The following is a 19,425-nucleotide window of genomic DNA, read 5'->3' on the forward strand; positions in this document are numbered from 1 at the left end:
TACTTTTAATTTTGTCGTTTTTATTTGTACAACAGTTTATTTTTACATGACTTAAGTTTAGCATTATTTCTTAATTAAAATGTAAATGTAATGTTAGTATAATGTAAGTTACAATAAAAAAAATTTCATCAAGTTTATAGACAACTGTTGAGTCTTTATTTGATGTGTACACTGACAAACTTATCTATATGATTTGACTGTATTTCTATGTATAGTCAAATAAATTGATAATGTAAACTTTTGGTACTTGTAAATACTGTTGTTTACTTAATTGACCTTTTCAAAATATTATTACATTCAAGTTGTTTGAATAAATACTTGTGAGCTGCAGAACAGTTGAACTAATTTAGCTCCAATAGAATCTTAAAATTGTAACACAAGTATTCACAGTATTGTGTTTTTAAACTACATACTGTTCCTGATGGAAAAACCAGCAAATTTTACCTATCATGTAACTTACATATAAACTGAGCTAAAACTTATCATGATACTTGAACAGGTATCATTCAAAAGTAAATACATGTGCACTTATTGCTAAATATAGTTTTTAACAAAAGGTGTTTCACTTTATCATAAATATTTCAGTATTATCAAGTTTCACTAAAGTAAAGATTTAACTTTTTTTATACTAAAACTATTTTATGTTTTTCATTTAAAACATAGTGATAAAAATGACCAATAATCTAACACTTAAACTAACAGCTACCACTTACATTGAAAGTTACTGAAATGTAGTTGATGAAACTTATTATAAAAACTTATTGATTAGTGTAATGCTTATTTATAAATTAATGCTTAACTCTAGAATTAAAGAGAACATTTAGTTGCAATAAGTATGAGAATAAACACTTATACAAACACCAATGTTTAGCTTAACTTTACAAACTATATTAATACGTATCAAAACACTAACAATACTGTTAAGCGAAGTAAAAAATCTTTAATAAACTGTTAAAGAACAAATTACATTAATTAACTCTATAAAAAAGTGATACAAACAAGCTAAAGTACTTTTTTATCTGAAAACTAGACAGAACTGTAAATATGAAAATTTATGCAAATTTTTGAGCAACAAAATTCAATGAAAATGAACAAGTAAGTTTTATTTTTGAAATTTTATTTAATTTTTTTTTAAACCTTGTTTTTCTCAAAAATAAACTTTACCATCATGTCGAGCACCAAATTCTGCTTAAAAAAACACCAAACACTTTACAAAAAAGATGAAAAATAAGCATAATAGAGCTAAAAAACTTCAAAGCTTTGAATTTAGACTATTTTGTAGCTTTGAGTATCTTTCAAACTTGCATGATATGAGTTAGAAACAATTAGCAGGTGTTAGTACTCGAACTATGTTCATAGCCAATACCTCTGCTATGTTTTTAATTTCAGCTTTGAATATTTGTTATATTTGTAATTTTTCATTAACTGCTTAAAAAATCGTTATAAGTAAATTTAAATGTTTCAATTCAAACTTTAATTTAATATTATAACCATAAATTTGAGATTAATAGTTTAGTTGGTGTAACTTACTATACAAACTTATTGATTAGTTTATTTATTTTTAAAGAGTGCTTCACTCTTATTTTTATGAGTTCATTAGTATTAAACACCTTAATAAAGACGTTGAGGCTTAGCTTAACTTTACAAACTATGTTTAACACATAACAAATAACTAATGGATATATTAGATTAAAAAAACTGTTAAAGAACAAATTATATCAATATACTCACACAAACTAAAGTAGCTTTTATCTAAAATCAATCCAATAACATTAGATGAGTTTATAAAACAAACTAAATTTTAATAACAAAACGTTAAAAAGAACTTTTATAAAATAGCAATTACAATTTAACAGCTAAATTAAACTTTAAATATTTTTAAGCTGCTTCAGACTTTTTAATTAGTAAAATGATGTCTTTATAATATTACCTAACTTTTTTTAATTAATAAGATCCTTTTATTTTGAAAAATAAGTAACTAACAAAAAAAAACATGTACACAGCAATACTACTATTTAAAATACAATTATAATGTCCAATTCAAGTCCAGTGAACTCATTGAAAAAATTGAAAGACATACTTACTGTCGTTGGAAATTTGCATGGAAATGGTTTCACATACGAAGTTTTCAAGGAAATCGGCAGGGGAGCCTACGGTGTCGTCTATGAATGCCTTGACGTTTCAACATACCGGAACGTTGCTATTAAAGCCGTCGAACACAAGTATGGAAATAATGAGCGGGAAGCTTTCGACAGTCTGCACGACGCTGATGGGAAGTGTAACCACTTGGTCGAGGTTCTCAATGGTTTTACTAATCACACTTTGGCTTGCCTGGTGTACCCGGTTTACGGCCCCAATCTGAGCAAGGCAATGGAGATTAATAAACATCCGTTTAAAGCGCAAGAGGTTAGAATAATGGCGAAACAGCTGATTGAAGCGGTGAACTTTCTTCATAAAAACGGAATGTTGCATTGCGATATTAACCAAGAAAATATTTTATTAAACAGGTTAATAGGACATAAAGACTTTAATTAATTATAATTTTTACTAATTAGGTGCATTTTTTACTGATCTTTATGATGTTTGTTTAAAACAACTTATAGCCGAGTTAAATGACTTTTTTTTTGTTTTTTTAACAATTTATTATACTAAAAATTTATATATATAATAATAAATTTTAAAATAATATCTAAAGTGTAACATTAAAAAAACTTTTACTAAACAGTTTCTACTACGACCAGACTAAAATGTTTTCTTACTTTATGCCCGATATCAAACTCTGCGACCTTCGTTCTGTGCGTTGGGAAAGAGATTTCAACTATGACGTCATAACAACACTTCAGTACCGCGCTCCTGACGTCATAATGGGCCATAAAATTGGGTATCCATGTGACGTTTGGTCGATCGGCTGCACTTTATACGAACTCTTCATAGGAGAAGTTCTCTTCGATGCATCGACGGTTCAGGAACTGCTCCGGATGATCCATTTTATGATAGAGAATTTTACTGGCGATGAAGTTGAAACGATAAACAGAAAACTCTCTGAAGACGGTGAAATTGTTGATGTTTTGAATGAGCAAGAGTTGGGACCCATAAAGGGCAAAACCTTGCTTTACGAATCAAAGAAGATGCGTTCTTACACTAATAACCAAAATAGAGTTAAGTTATTGTGGAAACTAATAAATAGGATGATTGACCGAAATCCAGTATCAAGAGTTAAACTGAAAAACTTAAATGAAGAAGAAGAAAATTAAATGGTATTTTTTCTGTGTGACCGTAATATCAACAAAAGAAACTTAACTTTTTGTGTTTGTTTTATGGACTACTTTTTTTTTTACTTTGTTGCACTTATTTTGACTTTAACTCAGTAGCTTTTTGTTTTCGTTACTGAGATGGAAAACCTTGTGTTATTTATAAAATAAAAAAAGTGGTTTTGTACGACTTGAAAACAAACTTTAGAAAGTTTATGTTTTTATCCTGCTTTTATATTTTTGTTTTCAGTAGTTTAACCCTTATAGACAAAATTTGGTAATTAAATTTGCTCGATTTGTAAAAATGTGTAGCCTACATTTATAAATCGTGTTCTTTAGATATTAAACGTAAATTTTTAACTTCTTAAAAATTGATAAATAATTTTATATAGGACCTCAAAACAAAACAAAGCTACAAAACAGTGGAATTAAACTATAAATAAATTTTGTTTAAACCGTTTTCCGGAGTTTAATGAAGTAAGACAAAAATTATTTTAAATATTAGTATTTTAAAGTATGTCGCATCATAACTTTTTTGAAGGTCTTTTTGTTTTTAAATGTGCATTTATGGCAACTTCTAAAATTACTGGTAGACCATAAGTTGCAAACTTGTTTTTCCTAGACGCTAAAATGTAAATGTTTTTCATAACTTCGAACAAGAAATAAAAACAGACAATTATCTGATATAAATTTAAAAAAGAGATATAGTATTAGAGCTAACGTTTAAAAAAAGTAAAATTCAGTAGTACACTGGTGAGTTAAAAATAGAAACATATGCTATATATAATATAAAGTATATATATAAACATATTAACATATTTTTAACGGTCTATATTTCTTTTACTCCTTGGTTTCAGACGAGCGGTCGTTTATCAAAACAAAGTTATACAAACAAAGTTAAAAAAAAACAAGTTAGTGAAGAATAAAATAAATTGGCAATTGGTGTTTTTATAGCTAAAAAAACTAATTAGAGCTTTTGTTTTACTTTGTACAATTTTTGTATACGTTCTACAAACAAACAAAATGTTTCAAGAATAACATTTATATCTTAAACACTACACTCTAAATTGCTGGGGACATATGGCACTAACTAAGTCTAATTAATAAACATTGAAAAAGGACCGTTCGAAGCCCTTTGTTCATCAGAAGGTGTTATACTGTAGGTTGATCCGGGAAACTTGGTCAGTGTCGAATAGTTGGCACTATGGATTTCAGGATTTTGATTAGTCGTAGAACTGTTAGATACTGGAACATACTGGTAAATGGATTGAAATACTTTCTCACTGTTTTTCTTCGGCTCTGAATGCATGACAGGTGTTTGTTTTTCAATCAAGTACAAAAGCTGTAGAAATAATCATCGTTATTAAATAATTAAAAAAAATGTTCTTACAAATGTTATAATTCTTTATTATGTTTTTTATCTTCTCATCACCACAGTATATACTCAATGTACCGCTTAAAAAAACCAGACATTAAAAAGTATACAGTAATATCTTTGAATAATTTACAACCTTAAAACAGTTTTAAAAAGTATGGCGTGGTTATCAAGAAAAACAAAACTACTTATTGAGATTTAATACAAAATAGTACTGTAGAACAAATTAAAAATATCTGAATTAATATTTGAATATTGACTACTTATTTAACAAATGTCTTTCAGAAAAAATTATCAGAATTACTTAGATTTGTTTTGTATATGTTACGTTAATACTAAATTTGGAAAAAAAAACTTTTATTTACTTTATATCCAAGCTTCATTTATTTATATATTTAATAATTTTTATTACACTTACAGTTAAAAAAAATTATACGTAAATTTTATCTTAAAAACTATAATAATTAAGTTGTCAGTATTTTCAGTATGGTAATAATAAACACCTTTATTTAAATTGAGTTTTTTATTTTTGATTTATGCTAGTATTTATGTCTACTGGTGATATCTACAGCTTTTAACTGTCTTACTACTGATTACATAATACAATTCAAAATAACTTAATCATTGATTAAAATTACAACTTAGCAGTATATTTTTTATTTAAGAGACCATTAATACCATTAATGTAATTCTGTTATTACTTTTCTAAACTTAACTTAAAAACTTTAAAGATGCTCATAAATATTAGAAAATAAAACTAAATTTTTCATTAAATTATTAAAACCACCGTTGATAAAGAAACTAAAGTTTTAGCTAAATTTAAAGTAAACCAGAAAATATTCTTAACATTTAAACTAGTTTGTAATTTTTTTTAAATTTAAACCGAACTTATGCCTTTAAAACTTAGTTCTGTTTCGTAAAGCAGCAATGGAACCAGTTTATAATTAGAAATCTTTTACGTAAAACGATTAATTACAATTTAATAACCTCTACAACAACATGTTTAAACAATTTTATTTCAAATTTAAAAATTACGTAAAGTGTGTAATGAATTAAAACTCAAAAACGGAAGCAATTTACACACAGGCAAAAAGATAATAAGTTGAAATTTTTGTAAACAGAAAACAGTTTTTATCTTGCTCCTACTGCGTTAGCTGTTTTTTTAATTAATAAAAACCAGTCTAACCATAAACGCTTCTTTGAGTTGAAGTTTGCCGACTTCAAGGTAGTATATATAATTTATTGTTAGTCAAAGTTAATATAACTTTGAAAAATTTTTGTATTAGAAAAAAAAATACTGTTAGTCTGTGATAATTTTTTTTAGCTTATTTTTTGATTTAATCTTGATTAAAAAAATTAAAAATAAATATTTTAGTACAAAAATGAATTGAATTAATTAAATGATAATAGAATGTATGGAAAAACATGCCTGTATATTTTTTTTTGGTGAAAATACTGAATACAGCGAATTTATAAATTAAAGTTGTTTGTATAATCGGTTTTTTAATACTATTGCTTAATGTGCCTACAATGTTGTACTTACTTTATCACTTGTGTTTAGCTGGGGATTTTCATATAAACAAATAAAAAAATTGGTTTAAATTATTCTTTTTAAATTAAAATAATTCGTTTAAACCCTAATTAAAGGTTATTAAATTGTAGACTTTGTTTATATCAAGTTATAACATAACTTGTTTTATATTCTTTTTTTTGTTAATTGAAACTTTATTTAACAATATATTATGAAGTTATGTAAATATTTTATGCATCACTTATTCTATGAATAGTAATCATCGCTATTAAAAACTAATAAATTTTAAACTTCTTCACACGATTATTTTGGACATCATTAGTTATTATTGTTTGCAAAAAACCTAGTTGATTACATTAACAATTAATATTACTTAGTTTAAACTACGAAAAGTTTTGTTAGATTAAAGTTTTAGTGAAAATGAATAGGAATTTTTTTGTAATACTTTTATTTTATTTACTTTTATATTAATTTTATAGTTATTACGGATCTTACAGATATTGTGAACTATAATTTAAGTTTAATGTATAAGTTCATAATAACTTAAAGTTGAAACACATCATAAAATGCAAAACTGTTGTCGTTTATTACTTCTGTAAAGACAATAGCTTAATTTTTATATGTTAAATACATAACTACTTTTATGCAAATATCTCTAATTCAAGTAATACAGTATAATTTTTTATATTTTTTTTACTTTTTACTAACACAATAAATTTTTATTCGTTTTCTTATTAGTCATAGACATACTACTCGTTTTTTTTTATATTTTATATTTTTATTTTTTTTTATACTCTTGTGATTTATTGTTAATTTTTACCGCCTTAGCTGTTAATTCAGTTATTCGTTTTTAATAAATATTTATAAAATTAACTTTGTTATATTATTTAATGTTATTAGTTTAAAAGATAAATAGTATCAGCATTATATATACTAACTATAAAACAAGAAAATAATTCACAAAAAAAATAGAAATGAAGAAAAGTAACCTACCTTTTATGAGCTGTAACATAGATGCTAATTAAAGTAAAAATTCTTAGTTATTGAAAATAGTTAAACTAAAAAAATAAGATTAAAAAAGTCAACGAAATTTTGTTAGTTAAAAAGTTTTGCAGTGCGGACTCGAACTCGGGTCTCTGGATTGGAAGGCAACGGTGGTGACCTCTCCGCCAGGATTCCACTTGCATGCTATTACATTTTCCAGTATAGATAACAAAATTATTTTCATAATCGATGTTTTGGCAACTATCAATGAAACTCGAACCCAAAATATTTTATTGGAATAAGCACAATGGAGTTAATTTGAAGCTGTATCAAAAAGTAGTGTAAGAATACAACATTAAACAATTTTTGATGATTTTTATACCTTTCAAAGACAGTTCACTTGTTAACACACTATTGCACAGTCAGTTAGTTTTACTATTAATCTAATCGCAACCCTTACCGTTGGTCAGTAATTTTTTTTCTTAACATATTCAAAGAAAGCTTTTTGGTATCATTGCTCATTTTCCGAAAAAAAACTGGAAAACTTACAAAAAGTCATAAAAATAACATAAAATCAAAAATTCCTCAACAAAACTTCATTTGAGTCGTTTCAAAATGTTCACAATCGGTTTGTGTGTAGCCACATTTAAAATAAATCAGCTTAAAACTCCAAGGTCGCTTTTTTTTGATCCCATTTTGCATTGGCGTGGAAATTAGAAAATCGGTTAGAGGTAAGGTGAAAGTTTCTTCAAATCATTTAAGTCAACACAGAAAAATTAACACCAAAGCATAACTTTTTTAACAACTTTTCTAACCATATTTTAGTTCTTTGTGTTTGTTTTTAATGAAATTAGAACTATTCTATTCAGTTTATGTTTTTTGAACTAAGTTTATTCTATTCGTTGATATTTGTAAATACCTTCTGTTACGGAATTATTGTTTTGAAAACGGAATACTTTTGTACATAGTAAAGTTAAAGAATAATTTAAGATGCTGACTAATTAAACCTAAAATATTGATAAAATTTTATCAACAAAACTGATTACCACCGGACTCGATCTCGCGACCTTCTGCTCACGCATCGGGTCGGCGATCGCTGAACCACACAACCACTTGCTTGTTGACTTCAATGCTGGTATATAAAGTTTAAAAACTTTAGATTTAAATAAGTTCATTTAGTACTTATTAGTTTACCTTTCTGTAAATTGCTATTATTTTTTTATTTGAAACATATTTACAAAGATAAGACTGTTTTTTTTTACACATAACGTTTACGTGAATTTTAATACTTGAAAGTTTTCCATTCAAAAGCTGCATAAGCAGAGCAAGTGTACTTATTAAAGGCAGTTTTGATTTTTGTTGCTTAAATCTAATTTAAAAGAACAAGACTGATTAAATGCTTTGATAATAAGAAAACAGCGTGCAAAAACTTTTTTTTGTACATTTAAAGTATTAAAACTTTATAAATTAAACAAACTTATCCAGCTTTAATTAGCTATTATGGCAAAACAGATGCAAATATAACCTAACAGTTTATATGTTATCGAAAATCAGAACTAAAGCAAAGGAGATATATTTCAAAATTAAAATCAACATTATAACAGCATTTATATCACAAAGCAAAGTTTTAGAAACATCACAAGCATTTACGTTGTCGTTTTGATATTTTGTTGAACCAGCCAGTAATGAAAATTATATGGGTATGAATAAAATGTGGTAGAATATCTAAATTTTTAAATCATCAATGCCAGGAATTCTAATTTACCTGCCTGGACTTTTATGTCAAATAAATTCACGTGGTTGCTTATAATGCTGATAAATTTAAGATTATTGATTGTAATGTCTAATTAAGCAGAAGTATAATAAAGAATGTAAGGCTGAACTACATTAATCCCAGGCGTTTCTACAGTTAAAAGACCAAGTTTACCCTTCATTTTACACAGACGAAATGATTTGATTTTTTAAAATAATGAAAAGTGTTAAGGTTAACCGAGAAAAAAAAGATACTTTAAAAAACTTAAACTTAGTAGATGTACTTCAAAACATAGGTAAGTAAGGATATTAATGTCTTTCAAACTAATTAACAGCAAATTTATGCTTAGATATAAGACATTAGAAAGCATTGTATATGATACACATAAAAAACCCTGTAGACCGAAACCTTGGCTTAGATGGCACTAAATAATTGTTATTAAAATATAACTAAAAATAAAAACTTAAAATTATAATGGTACTTAGTCGGTGTAACGGTATTTGATTTATTTTATCAAAAGTACAGAGCTGGTACCTACCATTGTTTATTTATTTTAACACATACGGTGGTAAATAAAGTTATATATAATGGTTAAATCTAATAGAGACCTTTAAACTCATAAAGGCTCTAAATGGAATTTTATTTGAACTGTAATTATTACTTAAAAGAAACAGTTTAATGTTTTAAATTTATAGCTAAATACATATGTTGTTTGTGATATAAAACTAGAAACGATCATGTAAATCATATAAAAATTAGATTCATTTATATACAGCAGTAAAATATTTAAGAGCTAATTGCCATATATATTTGTATCTGTTAGTTTAATTAAGATGCACATTATCCAATACATGGACATATAGTTAGTGTTATTCATTACTATATAAGTTGCTTTATTCAACTTAAAAATATAGAGCAATTAAATAATTTATAAAACATACCATACACATACAACTAAAGTGTAAGTGAAATTTATGCTAAACTAAGTTTAAACTGTATAAGACTACAAAGTGATGACGTAATAATAGTAAAAAGGTAAAAATGAAAAATATCACATAATTACTTGAAAAATCGTGGACAAAAACAGTCTGATTTATTAGAGTCTAATTTAAAAAATGCCTAAACTGTTTTATACAAGTTAAGACGTAAATACTTACTTGTGTAAATGGAAAACTTTAGCGTAGATTTTCCAAAATTTAAGTTGTTGTGGAGTGACAACGATACTAATTAAAACGAGAAGTTAATGTACTCACTTACTTTGTATAGTTTATCAAGTAACCAACAAAAGATGTTATCAGACCTGCTGATCAACAAAGTAATAATAAATATAATCAAAACAGTGGTCAAACTTGAAATAGACATATACCAAATGTTAAATGTAATATAAATTAATTCAATGTACCTACTACAGAATGTTACTTAACATATAAGTTTTAGTAGATAATTATAAATGCCATAACAACTAAACAAATGATTAGCTTTGATGTATTACAAACTTGCCATAACTAACTTTCAATTGACCTTTATAATTAAACAAACTAAGATGTAATTTATTTACTAGACATACTAGGTATTTAATACTGTGTAACAATGTAATTAGCTAAATGACGACAATAAAATGATCCTGATAAATAAAATTACAAAGTAAGTTGAAGTGTTTATTATAGAATAATACCAGGCTGTCTACTACAAATCTGTAGCGTTTGTAGTACGACACCAAAGATACATACTATAAAACATAAAACTTTACTTGTAATTTATATGTGTTAATATTGAGTTTAAAAGAAAAATAACATACCAAAAAATTGTGCGTAACTACTCGTACATCAAACAAAAAACTAATTAGGTGCCGACCAGCATAAGGACGCGGCCTAAAGGACGGCTTTCGTTATTTGTGCAAAAGTCCCGGGAGCAAGAGCTGCTCCGATAGGAGCAGCTCGCAGCGGAAGGGACTTAAAAACAAATAACGAAAGCTGTCCGCTACCACTTTAACCCAAAACCGAACTACTTCTTAGAGCTCAGTACCACACTTTTATCTGGTTTGGCTGTCAGGCTTACTAACTGGGCTCAAAGCGTAATTAGGTTTTTAAGAAAAAATGGTTGGGAGAAAAAGTGAAAAATTTTTCGCCGGCAGAGCCGGCGAAATGACTAAAAAATGATTTTTTAAATAATCTACCCAAAAATTTTCCAAAAAAAGTTTTGATTTGGGGAAATCCCCATTTTGAAAAAAATTTGTGCGGCTTGGCTTAAAAATTAAGTGACTACCTTATAGCGTACTCCTTAAACATAACCCTAACTTACTACCATATAGTTGTTAACTAAAAAATGAATGTCTTTTTAGGTGGTAATAGTAGGATTAATCTTAATTTGGAATATTATTAATTTTTCGAAGGTGTTATCATTGTAATAATAAATACCTATAACCATAAAATTCGTGTGAGACATGTTAAATAGTCTTTTCTTTTTGGAATGTTTGTTGTGACACAGTCTAATAACAGTATCCAAAACTTATAACTTAAATTTGAGTACTGCTAACATTTTGATTTGATGTTATGTTAACACAATATCAATCGAAAACTTTAATAAAACAAATGCTTACTGTTGTTATTAGGCTGATTTACAACAAATATTCAAAAAAAAAAGCCATTTTCACATGTCATTCTATAAAGCCACTGCAAGTCATACTTGATCTAGTCAGATAAGAGTCTGGCTTTTGTCAGCTAGTCACAGTTGCTTATAATAACTCTATAAAACATTAAATGGTTATCAAAGATTTTTTAGCTTTTAAATACACTTCATAAACACTACAAGTAACAAACAACCAGACTCTTATCTAATTTAGTTATATTAGCATTATCAATTATTACACTATGCTACATAATTCTAAAATATTTAACAGGAAAAACAGTGGTTAATCATTTCTTGTTATGTTTTGAACAGTTCAGAGACATAGACATGCTTGTATATTTTTTCAAAGACTAACTATTACTAAATGTTCAAATACTCTTTGATAAGAATTTCTATGGTGACACTGTCTAATAGTATATCTTAAGTTTTTGTTCTACATCATCAAACAGCATTGGTATAATGAAACCAACAAAATAATATCTGATTTAATGCTACACATAGTATCAAGCTGAAGATTAAACAAATACTTATTTTATAATATCACTATTAAAATTCCAAACAAAGACTGTTTTTTAGTACTATTAATACTCCAAAAATTAAGTTTAACACATCAGTACAACATAGTCTTTTTATAAAGATCATACATAGTCAGATAAAGGTCTGGTTTTTGTCAGCTAGTTACATTTAACTTATCATAACTCCATCAACTATAATAACCACTAAATGGTAATCAAAGTAATAATACACTTAAACTTTGAATTTTACTGTTAACTATAAACACTAAAAGTGACTGAAACAAACCAGACTCTTATCTAAATTAGTAATATGAACATACAAAAACACTCAACATAAGTCAGTTGATCAAGCTGCCTTAATGTTGCTTGTGTTCCTACATGTTCACATGTAATAAAGTATATCACTTATACACAAACATTTTACACTATAGTTTTAATTGCTTAGTGGATAAAAACATAATAATAAAACATTTACTTTAACCGTTAATAACAATGTGTCTCTAAAAGTGTGCAAAGATTTAAAATTAACTGCTTAATTTTAAAGCTTGTAGCATTCAGAGTTACAACAAACAAAAGAACAGCTTGATTTTTAGCTCTAAAATTGTAATTGAACATTTTACATTGTAATCTTATTACAGAGATTCATAACACATAAGTTTTGACATATAGAAAAGCTAATGAAGTTTAATAGTAACAGCTTTTAGTTAATTTTGCACACTTTAGAAACTCTGTAGGATATTTTATAATCTAAAATTTTCATTGTAATTAATTCATAACTTTATGACTAGCATTTATGAATACCAGGGCTGCCACTCTTCAATTCGAAAACTGTACTCTTTTAACCAAATTTCAGCTTAACTTGAATAAAATTAGAAACTAAGCAGCAAAAGCTGTTAATGTACTTTACTTGATATCAATTGAGTTTGAGCACTAATTTACACTAATGATATTCTATATTTACAAATAAATGACAATATTTAATGAAACAATTAATTTTCAAGTATTTAAAATTGAGAAAGCACTACTAAAAAAATAAGTTTTGGCAGCCCTGAAAAATAATCATTTATTATCTCAACATTAACTATTTTGTATATAAAGCACTTACCTCAGTAAGAGCAGTAAACCAAGAACAGACCTGATATTCAAATTGCCACAAGAAGGGTTGATATAGATGACTGCTGTAGAAATAGAGATGTCCAATTTGTTTGTGCTTAATAAAAACTTTTCAGTGCAACTATGGTTAAATAGAAACACATGATAACTCATGTAGCAGACTGCTGATTTGAGACACTTTTTCACCATAAAGGTAAAGAATTTTCTCTGAAACCATGAAATAAAAAGATAATCAATCATATGGTTAGAGTAGAAGACTGTTGGTTGAGATACTTTTTCAACATAAAGAAAAAGACTTTCCTCTGAAATCATGAAAAAATAGATAATTAATCATATGGTTAGAGTAAAAGACTGTTGATTCAAGATACTTTCAAAACATACAGACATTATGTTTATTTACATTTTTTACTTGCATAAACAGTTTAAGTTTCAACTGTTAAAGACAATGCTGATTTTTTTTTCAAACCAAGTAATTGATTTTATGTGTCTGCTTTTAGTACCTTTTATTACTTACAAAAACATACAACAAGGTAAACTCTAAAATGATTTATGAAAGTAAAGTTAAAAATGACAAGAGCTGCTACCAGTAACAAAACATTTTACTAATGAATGCAATTTCATAAAAATTTCTGCAAACAGAATTGAACATGATTATCACAATAAAGTAGAAGTCTGTTGATTTAAGACAATTTTTCAACATACAGGTAACGACTTTTCTGTGAAGTTGTCAACAAAAAGAAAGTAAAACACAAGGTTATCACAACAAAGTAGAAGTCTGCTGATTTAAGACAGTTTTTCAACATACAGGTAAAGACTTTTCTGTGAAGTTGTCAACAAAAAGAAAGTAAAACACAAGATCATCACTATAAAGTAGAAATCTGTTAACTTAAGACAATTTTTTAACATACAGGTAAAGACTTTTCTTTGAAGTTGTAAACAAAAAGATAATTAAACACAAGATCATCACTATAAAGTAGAAGTCTGTTGATTTAAATCACTTTGGCAACATGCAGATGATGTAGATTTGTTTTGTGTTCTTTTTTTTCAACCATAAACAGTTCAAGTTTCAACTTTTTAAGACAACTTTGATTTTTTTCATACTAAGTGATTCATACTAAGTGATTGGTTTTGAATTGTATGTGCTTGTAATTAAGTACCTTTTATTACTTATAAAAACTTATAAAAGGAAAACTCTAAAAATACTTATGTAAAGAAAGTTTAAGTAAAAATTTGATGACCTACCACTCCTATGAAAACTTTCCTAATATGAATTGCAATTTCTTAAAAAATTTCTGCAAACAGAATTTTTGTATAATTACGTAACAAATAAAACTTGTGCAAAAAATTCACTTGGTGACATTCACGAGTTCTCTCTTCTCTCGCTTTGATAATTTTAAGCTAATTTTAAACTTATAGCTATACTTTTTTTAAACCTTGGTTTTTTCAAAAATAAATTTTACCATCATGTCGAGCACCGAATTCTGCTTCAAAAAACACCAAACACTTTATAAAAAGGATGAAAAATAAGCAAAATAGAACTTAAAAACTTCAAAGCTTTAAATTTAAATTTAAAGTTTTGTCAAACTTGTATCTCTTGTATGAAAAGATTTAGAAACAATTAGCAGATACTAGTATTCAAACTATGTTCGTAACAAATATCTCTTCTATGTTTTTAAAATTCATTTTAAACTTTTGTTTTACTTAAAGATTTACACTTGTATGTATTCATTAACTGCTTAAACAAAACATTACTTACATGTGTAAATATAAATGATTAAAATAGAGGTGCGATTTTAATACAGTTACAGTAAACTTTTGATTGATTAGTAAATTTTTTTCTAAACTACTTTTTATAGAAACTTGTTGGTTTTTGTACTTATTTATCAACGTTTACTTCAATCTAGTAGATACTCTCAGTTGTGATAAGTATGTGGTTAAAAATTTATGCACACATTAAAGCTTAATCTCAAAAACTCTGTACTTTTAATTTTGTCGTTTTTATTTGTACAACAGTTTATTTTTACATGACTTAAGTTTAGCATTATTTCTTAATTAAAATGTAAATGTAATGTTAGTATAATGTAAGTTACAATAAAAAAAATTTCATCAAGTTTATAGACAACTGTTGAGTCTTTATTTGATGTGTACACTGACAAACTTATCTATATGATTTGACTGTATTTCTATGTATAGTCAAATAAATTGATAATGTAAACTTTTGGTACTTGTAAATACTGTTGTTTACTTAATTGACCTTTTCAAAATATTATTACATTCAAGTTGTTTGAATAAATACTTGTGAGCTGCAGAACAGTTGAACTAATTTAGCTCCAATAGAATCTTAAAATTGTAACACAAGTATTCACAGTATTGTGTTTTTAAACTACATACTGTTCCTGATGGAAAAACCAGCAAATTTTACCTATCATGTAACTTACATATAAACTGAGCTAAAACTTATCATGATACTTGAACAGGTATCATTCAAAAGTAAATACATGTGCACTTATTGCTAAATATAGTTTTTAACAAAAGGTGTTTCACTTTATCATAAATATTTCAGTATTATCAAGTTTCACTAAAGTAAAGATTTAACTATTTTTATACTAAAACTATTTTATGTTTTTCATTTAAAACATAGTGATAAAAATGACCAATAATCTAACACTTAAACTAACAGCTACCACTTACATTGAAAGTTACTGAAATGTAGTTGATGAAACTTATTATAAAAACTTATTGATTAGTGTAATGCTTATTTATAAATTAATGCTTAACTCTAGAATTAAAGAGAACATTTAGTTGCAATAAGTATGAGAATAAACACTTATACAAACACCAATGTTTAGCTTAACTTTACAAACTATATTAATACGTATCAAAACACTAACAATACTGTTAAGCGAAGTAAAAAATCTTTAATAAACTGTTAAAGAACAAATTACATTAATTAACTCTATAAAAAAGTGATACAAACAAGCTAAAGTACTTTTTTATCTGAAAACTAGACAGAACTGTAAATATGAAAATTTATGCAAATTTTTGAGCAACAAAATTCAATGAAAATGAACAAGTAAGTTTTATTTTTGAAATTTTATTTAATTTTTTTTTAAACCTTGTTTTTCTCAAAAATAAACTTTACCATCATGTCGAGCACCAAATTCTGCTTAAAAAAACACCAAACACTTTACAAAAAAGATGAAAAATAAGCATAATAGAGCTAAAAAACTTCAAAGCTTTGAATTTAGACTATTTTGTAGCTTTGAGTATCTTTCAAACTTGCATGATATGAGTTAGAAACAATTAGCAGGTGTTAGTACTCGAACTATGTTCATAGCCAATACCTCTGCTATGTTTTTAATTTCAGCTTTGAATATTTGTTATATTTGTAATTTTTCATTAACTGCTTAAAAAATCGTTATAAGTAAATTTAAATGTTTCAATTCAAACTTTAATTTAATATTATAACCATAAATTTGAGATTAATAGTTTAGTTGGTGTAACTTACTATACAAACTTATTGATTAGTTTATTTATTTTTAAAGAGTGCTTCACTCTTATTTTTATGAGTTCATTAGTATTAAACACCTTAATAAAGACGTTGAGGCTTAGCTTAACTTTACAAACTATGTTTAACACATAACAAATAACTAATGGATATATTAGATTAAAAAAACTGTTAAAGAACAAATTATATCAATATACTCACACAAACTAAAGTAGCTTTTATCTAAAATCAATCCAATAACATTAGATGAGTTTATAAAACAAACTAAATTTTAATAACAAAACGTTAAAAAGAACTTTTATAAAATAGCAATTACAATTTAACAGCTAAATTAAACTTTAAATATTTTTAAGCTGCTTCAGACTTTTTAATTAGTAAAATGATGTCTTTATAATATTACCTAACTTTTTTTAATTAATAAGATCCTTTTATTTTGAAAAATAAGTAACTAACAAAAAAAAACATGTACACAGCAATACTACTATTTAAAATACAATTATAATGTCCAATTCAAGTCCAGTGAACTCACTGAAAAAATTGAAAGACATACTTACTGTCGTTGGAAACTTGCATGGAAATGGTTTTACGTACGAAGTTCTCAAGGAAATCGGCAGGGGAGCCTACGGTGTCGTCTATGAATGCCTTGACGTTTCAACATACCGGAACGTTGCTATTAAAGCCGTCGAACACAAGTATGGAAATAATGAGCGGGAAGCTTTCGACAGTCTGCACGACGCTGATGGGAAGTGTAACCACTTAGTCGAGGTTCTCAATGGTTTTACTAATCACACTTTGGCTTGCCTGGTGTACCCGGTTTACGGCCCCAATCTGAGCAAGGCAATGGAGATTAATAAACATCCGTTTAAAGCGCAAGAGGTTAGAATAATGGCGAAACAGCTGATTGAAGCGGTGAACTTTCTTCATAAAAACGGAATGTTGCATTGCGATATTAACCAAGAAAATATTTTATTAAACAGGTTAATAGGACATAAAGACTTTACTTAATTATAATTTTTACTAATTAGGTGCATTTTTTACTGATCTTTATGATGTTTGTTTAAAACAACTTATAGCCGAGTTAAATGACTTTTTTTTGTTTTTTTAACAATTTATTATACTAAAAATTTATATATATAATAATAAATTTTAAAATAATATCTAAAGTGTAACATTAAAAAAACTTTTACTAAACAGTTTCTACTACGACCAGACTAAAATGTTTTCTTACTTTATGCCCGATATCAAACTCTGCGACCTTCGTTCTGTGCGTTGGGAAAGAGATTTCAACTATGACGTCATAACAACACTTCAGTACCGCGCTCCTGACGTCATAATGGGCCATAAAATTGGGTATCCATGTGACGTTTGGTCGATCGGCTGCACTTTATACGAACTCTTCATAGGAGAAGTTCTCTTCGATGCATCGACGGTTCAGGAACTGCTCCGGATGATCCATTTTATGATAGAGAATTTTACTGGCGATGAAGTTGAAACGATAAACAGAAAACTCTCTGAAGACGGTGAAATTGTTGATGTTTTGAATGAGCAAGAGTTGGGACCCATAAAGGGCAAAACCTTGCTTTACGAATCAAAGAAGATGCGTTCTTACACTAATAACCAAAATAGAGTTAAGTTATTGTGGAAACTAATAAATAGGATGATTGACCGAAATCCAGTATCAAGAGTTAAACTGAAAAACTTAAATGAAGAAGAAGAAAATTAAATGGTATTTTTTCTGTGTGACCGTAATATCAACAAAAGAAACTTAACTTTTTGTGTTTGTTTTATGGACTACTTTTTTTTTTACTTTGTTGCACTTATTTTGACTTTAACTCAGTAGCTTTTTGTTTTCGTTACTGAGATGGAAAACCTTGTGTTATTTATAAAATAAAAAAAGTGGTTTTGTACGACTTGAAAACAAACTTTAGAAAGTTTATGTTTTTATCCTGCTTTTATATTTTTGTTTTCAGTAGTTTAACCCTTATAGACAAAATTTGGTAATTAAATTTGCTCGATTTGTAAAAATGTGTAGCCTACATTTATAAATCGTGTTCTTTAGATATTAAACGTAAATTTTTAACTTCTTAAAAATTGATAAATAATTTTATATAGGACCTCAAAACAAAACAAAGCTACAAAACAGTGGAATTAAATTATAAATAAATTTTGTTTAAACCGTTTTCCGGAGTTTAATGAAGTAAGACAAAAATTATTTTAAATATTAGTATTTTAAAGTATGTCGCATCATAACTTTTTTGAAGGTCTTTTTGTTTTTAAATGTGCATTTATGGCAACTTCTAAAATTACTTGTAGACCATAAGTTGCAAACTTGTTTTTCCTAGACGCTAAAATGTAAATGTTTTTCATAACTTCGAACAAGAAATAAAAACAGACAATTATCTGATATAAATTTAAAAAAGAGATATAGTATTAGAGCTAACGTTTAAAAAAAGTAAAATTCAGTAGTACACTGGTGAGTTAAAAATAGAAACATATGCTATATATAATATAAAGTATATATATAAACATATTAACATATTTTTAACGGTCTATATTTCTTTTACTCCTTGGTTTCAGACGAGCGGTCGATTATCAAAACAAAGTTATACAAACAAAGTTAAAAAAAAACAAGTTAGTGAAGAATAAAATAAATTGGCAATTGGTGTTTTTATAGCTAAAAAAACTAATTAGAGCTTTTGTTTTACTTTGTACAATTTTTGTATACGTTCTACAAACAAACAAAATGTTTCAAGAATAACATTTATAT

General features: G+C 26.7%; 2 protein-coding genes across 2 annotated transcripts; both read left to right on the forward strand.

Moving 5' to 3' along the window:
• The first annotated feature begins 2,031 nt into the window (after positions 1 to 2,031).
• LOC145832950 (uncharacterized) lies at positions 2,032 to 3,254 on the forward strand. The gene is made up of 2 exons (XM_082940153.1): positions 2,032 to 2,507; positions 2,726 to 3,254. The coding sequence occupies exons 1-2, from the start codon at positions 2,032 to 2,034 to the stop codon at positions 3,252 to 3,254; spliced, it is 1,005 nt and encodes a 334-aa protein (XP_082796279.1).
• Positions 3,255 to 17,159: 13,905 nt separating this feature from the next.
• LOC145832951 (uncharacterized) lies at positions 17,160 to 18,381 on the forward strand. Its single transcript, XM_082940154.1, has 2 exons — positions 17,160 to 17,635; positions 17,853 to 18,381. The coding sequence occupies exons 1-2, from the start codon at positions 17,160 to 17,162 to the stop codon at positions 18,379 to 18,381; spliced, it is 1,005 nt and encodes a 334-aa protein (XP_082796280.1).
• Positions 18,382 to 19,425: the final 1,044 nt, after the last annotated feature.

This window comes from Thalia democratica, chromosome 4, assembly GCF_965202585.1.
Source record: "Thalia democratica chromosome 4, ktThaDemo2.hap1.1, whole genome shotgun sequence".
NCBI lineage: Eukaryota > Metazoa > Chordata > Thaliacea > Salpida > Salpidae > Thalia > Thalia democratica.

Bases quoted from the DNA above. Each gene is read 5' to 3' on its own strand.
- LOC145832950 (XM_082940153.1), top strand. From the start codon at position 2,032: ATGTCCAATTCAAGTCCAGTGAACTCATTGAAAAAATTGAAAGACATA. The intron at 2,508-2,725 runs GTTAATAGGACA...TTTACTAAACAG, and splicing joins GAAAATATTTTATTAAACAG to TTTCTACTACGACCAGACTA.
- LOC145832951 (XM_082940154.1), top strand. From the start codon at position 17,160: ATGTCCAATTCAAGTCCAGTGAACTCACTGAAAAAATTGAAAGACATA. The intron at 17,636-17,852 runs GTTAATAGGACA...TTTACTAAACAG, and splicing joins GAAAATATTTTATTAAACAG to TTTCTACTACGACCAGACTA.